Genomic DNA, 10,825 nt, shown 5'->3' with positions numbered 1-10,825 from the left:
TTGAAACCTCAGTCAGAAACTTATTTTTCTACAATTTGGCGTTTAATTTTCTTTTCATTAGTTTTCCAACAGCAACAACAACCAAAAAAACATAGGGACTATAAAATTATCGCCAGGTTTTTTTTAGTTCAAAACTTTCAGACAAGGTAAGCGACACGTATCTGTTGATTTTGATTTATTGTTTTTGTTAATTTGGGCACTGAAATTTTCCGACCTTCTTAGAATATCTGCCCCTTTAAATTCATGCAGATTTTTTATAAGATTTTCTTTGGTTTCTTGATCAAGCAAAACCAAAATGTTTATATTACTTTAAAACATCAACTATGACCTGGTATGCATGCACACTCCTTGTTTTATCATAGTGATCAATTTTATGCAGGCTACAATAGATCTATTCAGTTATATTCTCTATTGATGTAATAAAATAACTGCCTTATAGAATAGTTGTCTAGAGTAGCAGATGTTGTTTTCAAAGCTTTAACTTGATTAGTCTATCATAACATTTGACTCAACACACAAAAATGTCAAATGTTAGAATATAGACTTTATTTTACCTACAAGCAGACTATTCCATCGGTGTATGGTTTGCAAGCATTTGTCCGAAACCTCTTAGTACTTGTTTCTGTTTGTTAGTAGATAGATCAGCTTATAAAACTTGTTGTCTCTCATCTACAGCTTAGCCTACAGTGTGGCTAAACTAGAGACTCAGAGTTCCATCCAGGCATAGGTCAAAATGATATTATGAATATTTTAATTCATTTCCCCCTTGTCAGTGAGGTTAGTTTGTGTGCATTAGAAGTTCAAATTTTTCTCCACTTTTTTGTTCTGAAAATGTAGCATGGTCCTAAAAGAGTACCAGAATATCCCTATAATTATTAAATAAAACTCAAGAAGAATAATTCAAGCCAGCCCAAAAAGAAAGATAATTTTGCTAAGTGGACTAGACTCTACTCTACTCAGATTTAAATCATGATGTTTTATTCTATTTTAAGTTTGCATCATATGATCTTATACATGTCTCCCTTCCACCATTCTGATCAAACAGCTTGAAATAAGTATAAAATAGTTTATATCACATTACTTCAAAATTCATTATAATCTAATTGGTAATTTGAAGAGTTTGAAATGTAGAAATGCTTGAACTTGTGAAATATGATGCAGAGAGGAGATAAAATATGATGGGTATGCCTGCCATGTGTGAAATGTTTTTGATATTTTGGATGATTATCTCATGTGCAGTAAATGATGAGTCATGAGTAGGCCTGTCTTCTATAGTACTACTGGCCGTCTGTTACATCAGATCTTTTATAGTAACCATTTCTACAGTACTTCACTACACTGCCACTAGTCTTCTGCCATACTCTCATCTAGTTTTATTGACAGCATCTATTGGATTTTATTGGCATTTAAATTACTTGCTCAGATAGCATGAATTGATAATATTTATTCTGAAAATATTTTAATGTGAACATGGAAAATTGTATGAATAAATTTGTAATATTTCTGCTCAACTGTAGAAAACTGAATACATTATCACTTTTAAAAATGTCTGTATTTTATATCAGAATGAACTGATGATTATACAGTCTATAGTCTAATGATTTCCATAGAGGAATTCTGTAGAGAAATAATGAATATGAAATGATGGCATGTTGCAAGTTGCAGCACCAGTGGGGGTTAAGGGAGGAGGGAGTTAATATCCACAATTTCCTGACCAATTTTTCCTCAAAATTATTTGTCAGAAAGCAACAAATCAATTCTATTTTTTTTTTTAATTTTGTGAGAGAGGGAAGGTAGTGAACTTCCCTAGATTCTGCATGAGAGGCTTGGTGCTATTCCACATTTGTATCAAATTATGTCGTTTGGCACTGCATGTTAAAAGAAGCTAGCCCTGCCATTGTATTCTGCAGATGAAGCAACATGGTTTAGTCATGTCTGTGGTATTTAAAATGTCATATTATCTAATGCAGACAATTGAACAGTTAGTAATGGCAATTACACATATTTCTGCTCAATGAATAACATAAAATAAATCTTTCATTAAAAAAAGAATGCATAATTTACATAAAATGTTAAACATAACGACATGGAATATAGGATATAAATATTACTGAAAAAAATTCCAGATGATAAAAAATAGAAAACATTTTGACCATCCTATTTAATTACCTTATTAGGACATACTGATAATGACTAAGCTAAAAAGAATGGTAAAGTGATAATATTGACCCTCTCCACATTGCGGAGGAGGTTTACTCTGGGAGACTTCAATAGACCAAAGTTTGTAGCCTGGAGCAATTTCCTTGTTAAAATGGCATTTGGAAGTTAATAATATTGTGTAATAGAGAGAAATTGAATATAATTTGTTTATAATATAAGGCCTACACCCTAACATGTCTGTTCATTAAACATGTATATTGAATTAAGAGTTCCACCCAGTTCATGCTATATGATATACTTGAATATATGTGATATATAAGATGAGAACACTTCACATCTGATTCCTTTTGACATTTTTACTGCTGAATTTTTGTACCTTATGTTTACAATGAACCATGTTATTGGTACTGTAAACAGCACTCAAGATATACCATTTTACACATGTTACATATTCATACACCTGTAACTTATCAATCATGAAGAATACCATATCATATTATCCAAAGTTATGATATTTCTCAATTGATAATGTTATTATTAAGATTGTGATATTTCTCAAACTCATGATAAATGGAATAAATTGTATCTTAAAATACTCCTGTAATATGGTAGATTTGAAAAGTACTTTAGATTTAGGTTAAATATTTTTCTACACTGACTAATACTGTTGCTCAGTGCTGTTATTTTGTCAATCTACTAAATTACTCTGAAATGCCTCTTATAAGACAAATGAATTTTTTGAAATTTTATGAACATGCTCCATTTTTTGGGGGGGCCCTTTTCATATGTAGAATTATACTTGACTTTATTTGAGGCATCATGTGTTTGTAATCTGTAATTTTAAAGCTGACACGTGCATGAAATATAAATTTGAAAAGTGTGTGGTTTTTTTACAGTGTTGCAAATTGAAAACATTCAATCCTCAATTTAGATTTTATATATTTTGTTTATAAACAACGGCACATATATAGTATTTGAAGAAATTGGAAACTGCTACTGTTTTGGTAGCTTAAAATATTCTTATAAGGAGTATCTGATCCTTTTTATTTTCACAAGGGGTTAATTAAATTTGTCAGTGATAATTCTAAGTCACAAGGGAGGAAGAGAAACCGAAGTCGACTAGCCAACAAAATCAATTTGACAGAAAAACAAATAAAACAAAAATGAAAAAAATAAATGGCAATTAAAAGATTTATGTTCAGAAAACATCAGAGGGTGATGACAAAGACAATGGTTTCAGAAAGTTTCTGAAATATTAAAGATTGGCTTTCAGTGAAAACTATGGCCTGTGAACTGTTATCTTCACTAAAAGTAATTATATTTCATGTTCTATGATATCTATTTATTTATATGTGTTTACTCTTTCTCTTTTCAGCTTCATTCTATGGACAGAGTTATGTCAGAGTACCATTTCAACTATCAGCTAGATCCAACCAGGTTGATCTTGACTTCAAAACACCAAGACCTCATGGCTTATTACTGTTGGCAGCAGGATCAACTGATTACTTCTCCATTGAACTTAGTTCAGGAATCATCAAGGTTCAGATTGATCTGGGATCAGGAGAAGCTATCCTTAACTCTCCTCCTGGATTACGGCTAGATGATTCACAATGGCATCATCTCAGCATTAACAGAACAAATGGCAACTTAGTCCTAACAATTGATGAAGTGATCACTAGCTCCACAGTTATTCCTGGAAAATTCTCAGAATTGAACATACAGCATGGAATCTTTTTGGGAGGTCTTGGAACTTTTACAGATGCTTATGATGGTACTTTCAAATATTTCCGTGGCTGTCTGAAGAAAACATTTTTCAATAAATATGACATTTTGTCTACAGCACAACAAATGAACAATCCAGTCAACACATTTGAAATCTCTTGGAGCTGTGATGATGAATTTGATGCTGGTTCGGATCAAGCTATAACTTTCAAGTCTGACTCTTCCTTTGTTGCCTTCCCACCTTTACACATACGAGAAAAGGGGACATTTTCCTGTGATTTAAAAACCAGATCAAATACTTCTGTGATATTTTTTAATACTGGTCGAAGATCAAGTGGGCTAGATTATATTGGACTTGAGCTGATCCGTGGTAAACTAAAACTGAGTGCCAATAAGGGAAGTGGTGTCATTGACGTTTTCTCTGATAAAAAAATTAATAATGGGCATTGGCATCAGGTGGATGTCATCATATCTCCTGGTATGTTAGAACTTCGAGTTGATGGACAACGTAATATTACACGTTTGTACTCAAAAGACAATAAGTATTTGAATTTAGCAGGACATTTGTATGTGGGAGGAATAGGGGTTAAGGATAAGTCTAATGCTATAAGACGTGGACTGGAATCCCTCAAACATGATCGTGGTATGCATAGTTCAATGAAAGGATGTATACGTAATGTTGTGATAAATAGTCGTACTTATGGATTTCGTGAAGTTGTTGTCAGCAGAGTGGTTCAACCTAAATGTTCTTTTGACTTCCCATGTGCAACAGAACCATGTATTGAGGGATCAGTGTGCAAAGAACTGGACAACAATGAATATAAATGCCTATGTAACCAAAACGTGTGCACAAAATATGTGGGTACAACTGAAGGTGAGACTGGAGAAAGAAATTCAGCAGATGTTTTGGCAATTGATGAACTGCGTGTAGAGGAAGGTGGAGAAGCAACACTAACCACAAATGTTATTGATGTGATATTTGACTACCAGGCCTATTCAATTAGGGAATCCTCTGTTCAATTTACTGTTAAAGTTCATCCAAGGTTTGGAAGTCTTGAAGTGAATTTGCGAAGGAGGACAAATGAAGACATTTTCACATTATTAGATTTAGTTGGTGGTAAGGTTTCTTATGCCCATGATGGAACTGATACACGTTCAGATGATGTAACTATTGAAATGAAGATTACTTCTTATGATGCTAACTTTCCAAAGCAGTATCAAGGATCATTCATGTTTGTTTTACCCATTAGGATTTCACCTGTAAATGATCCACCCAAGTTAGTGCTGGTGGCTGGCAGTACAATTCAAATTCTGAAGCATACAAAAACCTTATTTTCTAATCAGATATTTAATGTTGATGATCCTGATTCGACTCCCAATAAATTGCGCTACATGCTGACATACATCAATAATGATCATGGATATTTTATACGGGCAAATGTCTCAAAGAAAGAAGTGACAGATTTTACCCAAGCTGAAATAAATTCTGGAATAATTTGGTATATGCATCGAAAAGATAACACTGTTCCAATCCGCTTAAAAGTTAGTGATGGCTCATTAGAAACTGCAGAAGCAGAAGTTATGCTTCATGCTGTGGACATTGATATTTCAATACCTATAAATAGTGGATTAAAAATGGCGCTAGGAACAAGTGCTTTCATTCTACCAGGAAATTTAACTGCTGCTGCTAATGTACAAGGACAAACTATAGATCTCAGATACCGCATAATTCAAAAGCCCAAATATGGAAGCATTCAACGAAAGCAACATGAAAACCATAAGTGGGTTACCGTAGAAACCTTTTCTCAAAGACATATCAATAAACATAAAATACGTTACATTAACACTAAAAAACCAGAGTCTGAATATTTTGATGAATTCAGATTTTTGGTTAGTGCTAAAGAATCAACCACAATTGAGAATAAATTTAGAATTACTTTCCAGTCAGTGAAACTTCAACTTAACAATAATAAACAAATACTTTTGGCCTCTACAGGAATTGGACAGGTAACTTCAAAAGACCTTGAAGTTATCTCCAACTCTGTAGCTGTAGAAAGTGATCAAATTATATATACTGTTGCTGGCACACAATCCCAAGGACAAATTTACCGAGTACCTGAAGATGATGCCACTTCTAAGGACAGTTTGTTTAGGGATGTACCACCTATCTCCACCTTTACACAGAAAGACATTAACAATGGCTTTATATATTTTAAGCTTACCAAACCAACATTTACACCAGTCAATAATTTTGTGAAACTAAGTGCTTCCTTCCAAGATCAGCAAGTTCTTGAAATGAGACTTAATTGGAAATATGAACCTGAGGAATCATCCATAAGATTTACCAATAATGGACTCCAAGGTGTCATTGAAGGCGGTTCAAAGGCTATTCTAAGAGATGATCTTTACCTGGAAATAGATGGAATTCAAGAAACAAAATTCAGTATTCTGAGTTTACCACAGTTTGGTATGCTGATTCTGAAAGATCCTAGATCTAATGCTGTTATTCAAAGTAATATTTCAGAATTCACTTCCAAAGATATTTCAGAGAGCAAAGTTTATTACAAACATGACGATTCAGAGCATGACAAGGACTCGTTTTCTTTCATGTCTATACCTCTATATATAGACGAGGAAGAGATCTCTGGAGAAATTCAGGAAATTTCAGGCGTTTTTGATATCAAAATGATGATGAGGAATGATAATCAACCAGTGAGAGAAGTTGACAGAGTTTTTCATGTTGTGACCAACAAGAATCGACCATTGACCATTAAAGATGTTTCTTTTTCTGATCCAGACATTGACTATGATGCTTCCAACTTGAAATACACTCGTCGAGGAATACCAAATGGTGATATTGTGGACAGGGAGTCTGGTGCTCCAGTTTACCAGTTCACTCAACAAGATCTAATAGATAAAAAGTTACTCTTTCAACACAGTGGTGCTGAATATGGTAGAGCTGCTTTATGGGTAACAGATGGTCAATTCTTTACCAATAGTTTATTTGAAATACAAGCTTCACCGCCCTTCGTTAAAATACAAAATAATACAGGTATAACAGTTAAAAAAGGCAGCTTCAGTTCAATATCTTCTCACAATTTGAGCCTGGAGACCAATATTTTTCTGGAACCAAGTGATATTAATGTAGTTTTAATTGAAGAACCTCTTTATGGTCATTTGAGAATTCGGGGTAAAAAGGTTTCAGAATTCACATATGATGATCTCCTTTCAAGCAATGTAAAATTCTGGCATGATGGCAGTGCAAATCAAGAAGACAAATTTAAATATGCCATAGTTGCCAATGAAGCTAAAGTACAAGGAATCTTCCCAATCGTTACCTATCTTGAAAGTCAACTTCAACCACCAAGAATCACCCATAATAAGATCTTAGAGGTATCAGAAGGCAGTGGAGCCATTATTACTCAAAATCAACTCAATGTTCATCATCCCGATTCCATACCAACGGATATTGTCTACACAGTGACCACCAAGCCGCAATATGGTGCCATTTATGTCAAGGGTATTCTCTCTGATTCAGATCAAACCACATTCACCCAACAAGACATTATTGATGATTATGTTAAATACACTAACACTAGGACCGGAGTACTAACCGATAAAATGGTTTTTGATGTGAGTAATCAGTTCCAGACTCTCCGAAATCTGGAATTCTTCATAGAAATTGTACCCAATATATTGGTGTTTGAAACAGAGGAAGTCAAAGTGAAAGAAGGTGGTCGTCAGGCACTGCAGCCAAATCATTTCAAATTAAAGGGAAGGTTTTATCAGGGTAAAGAAGTGGTTTATGAGATTAAACAACAACCTGTGTCTGGATTAATTGACTCAAATAAAAAGAAAGGAGTTCTTGTCTCAACGTTCACTACTGATGACTTGAGGAAAAATGAAATCTATTATGAACATGATGGTAGTGAACGGCTTAAGGATGAGTTCACAGTTGTGGCATCATTAAGTGATAAATCAAAAGCAAGTCTTCCCCATGTTGTGACAGTAACAGTAGAATCTGTAAATGATCAAGCACCTCGCATCATTGTCAATTCTGTGTTAGAAGTTTGGAAAGGATCAGTAACATTGCTAACGAACCAAAGTCTCCTTGCTGAAGATCCAGATTCCTTTGATGATGATATTATATTCCGTGTTTCTAGTCCTACTAATGGCCATATTGCCTACTTAGATAATACCTTTCGTGAGATAAGTCAGTTTACACAGTCAGAAGTTGACAAGGGTTTGATCGTATTTGTCCATGAAGGTAAGCATCTGATGATATTACTGAAATTTCATTCGTTTATTTATTAAAGGAATTGCATATATATTACTATTCCTTACATTTCAATATTTCCCTGGTATACTGATGTAGTAGAAGTAGTCTTGTCTGATGATCATGCTTGATCATGTTTGGTTTTGAATTATGTCTATGACAAAACATATGTGAAATAAATATTGCCTGTTTCTGCTGATTGCACTTGATATGTTCTTCATGCATCATTTATCAAATTGCAAATTTAAACAAGAAACTTTGTGACTAGTGGTTTAGAAAAATCCTATGTCGAATACATTCTTATCAGAAAACACTGAACTCTATGGGACTTACCAATACTAACAAGATCAATATCTTAACCATCTTAAGGGTTAAGGTTTTAATATTCATACAATATTTATTATTTGCATTCAACAACATAGATTTTTTGTCTTTTCAGGTGATAATTTGGGAGAATTTAACATCCAAGCAACTGATGGTGTAAACAATGACCAACTACAGATCTTTCATATAAAAGCTAAACCACTCGTATTAACATTAGTAGAAAATAATCCACTTCAAGTCTTTCCTGCTACATTACAACCGATTACTAGAGATGTACTTTATACAACCACCAATGCCAAAAATGTTACAAAACCAATCACATATACTTTAGAAACAAGACCAAGACGTGGTAAAATCGTTGTTCTTGACAATGGCGTTCCTTTGGAAGTGACATCATTTACACAAAATGATGTTGATGATGCTAAGATTTTCTTCAAACATTCTGGAAATATACACCATTGGTCTGAAAGTGATTCTTTCTTCTTTGAAATCTCCACTACGTATGCTGAACCTTTAAAAGAAGAGCTTATAGATATTCAGATATCGTATGGTAATATCAATAGTGGAAACATTGACCAATTTTTACGTAGATCACCACCATCAGTTCGAGAAGGAAGTGAGATAACTATTAGACCAGAACATTTAGATATATCTTTATTAGAACGCAGATTGTATCAGTTTGGATCTCGTGTTTCAGTGGACTTTATGTTGATTGGACAACCAAAATATGGGTACCTAGAGAAATCCAGAAGGCGTCTTGCAACAACAGACATATTTACCCAAAAAGATATCAACCAGGGAGCAATCAGATACTTTCATGACGATACAGATACTCTCGAAGATGTTTTTGATATTGCTGTTCAAATTCGCCCTCCAGATTTATCGACTACAGACTCTGGAATTGATAGCTATGACTATGAGACAAACTTCACTATCACGGTAACTCCTGTAAATGATCAAAATTTCAAACTCGTGACAACGACTCCATCAGTGCAAGTTATCCAAGGACAATCTGTCAATATCACTTCTGATCATCTAATGACATCAGATCCAGATACCAGCCCAAGTGGTTTAGTTTACGAAATAAGAACTGCTCCTAAATATGGACGCCTGGTTCTTGATAAAGACACTGGGAAATCTGTTACATCTTTCACACAAAAAGATGTTGATAGTGATTTAGTAGCATTTATTAGTGATGGAACTCAGGAAGCAGACTCCTTCTTTTTCCGTGTTTCTGATGGTGTTCACAATCATTATTATAAAAAATTCAATATCTATATCCTGCCTATAACTGTGAAAGTGAACTCAAAGGAATCAATCTATTTGGTTCAATCAGAATCTTCTGTATATATTTCGCCGAAATCCTTAAATGTCTCTACCAATGGCGAGCGTAGTAAAGTATGGTATAATGTTACTAAAGAACCAGAGTATGGTAGTATTTATTACCAAGAATCACAAACTAAATATTTCAGTCAGAGTGATATTGATGAAAGCCTGATGCTGTACATTCAGTCTGACTTATCCGTGGGTGAAGATTATTTTATATGTGATGTATATGTGGAGGGTGTTAATGTGTTTCTTTCAAAACAGCGTTATGATATTCGTGTAAAGCCATTGCTAAAGCAAGGACCATTGCATGCACCAGCTGGTTCAAATGTGGCAATCACTAAATATACTTTGGATGCAAGTCGTTTAGCCGCCGTAACTGGTGATAATCCTGTGTTTGATATTACTAAGCAACCAGAATTTGGTCGTATTGTTAAACTAAGTCGCACAAAAAAAGATTTATATTCTGTGGCACCTATTTATAAACCTGTAGATTTTTTTACCCATGAGGATGTTGTATATACTAAAGTGTATTATAAAGCAGATGATAGTGCTGTAGATAGTGCCGCTAGTGACAAATTTTCTTTTACTCTTCGTGCAAAAAACGTTCAGCCAGCTTCTGGCAACTTTATTATTGATCTCCAACCTCCTGAAATTACAACACTTTCTTCTGCTGGAGTTGATTCTGCAAATGGAGGGGGACTTAATCCGCTAAATCCAACAAACACGCTTGCCCCTGGATACCTCACACCACCAATAAGTGAAGGTGATGAATCCAAATCATCTACTGATATTGCTGATGAGGATGATCCAACTGTTATGATTGTTTTAATAGTGTTAGCTGTATTAATTATTATAATCATTGTCATAATCATCATTGTAATCATGTTCCGTCGATATAAAATTAAGGAGAAAGAGGCAGCTGAAGCAGCTGCAAAACCCAAACCACGTCCATATATCAGTGGTCCTTTGCAATTGGAGCAACCTCATGTACATATAGAACCAAAACAATGGTTG

At 34.3% G+C, this 10,825-nt stretch overlaps 1 protein-coding gene across 1 annotated transcript; it reads left to right on the top strand.

Annotated features, from left to right (window-relative positions):
* Positions 1-3,510: 3,510 nt before the first annotated feature.
* LOTGIDRAFT_120635 (hypothetical protein) lies at positions 3,511-10,456 on the top strand (the record flags this gene model as incomplete). The annotated part of the gene is made up of 4 exons (XM_009058424.1): positions 3,511-4,744; positions 4,781-7,709; positions 7,779-8,149; positions 8,598-10,456. Coding segments are annotated over 4 exons (6,393 nt in total), but the record flags the coding sequence as incomplete, so codon positions are not given.
* Positions 10,457-10,825: the final 369 nt, after the last annotated feature.

This window comes from Lottia gigantea, assembly GCF_000327385.1.
Source record: "Lottia gigantea unplaced genomic scaffold LOTGIsca_34, whole genome shotgun sequence".
Classification (NCBI taxonomy): Eukaryota; Metazoa; Mollusca; class Gastropoda; family Lottiidae; genus Lottia; species Lottia gigantea.
Note: the sequence above shows the minus strand (reverse complement) of the source record. Positions and strands in the feature narration are given on the sequence as shown.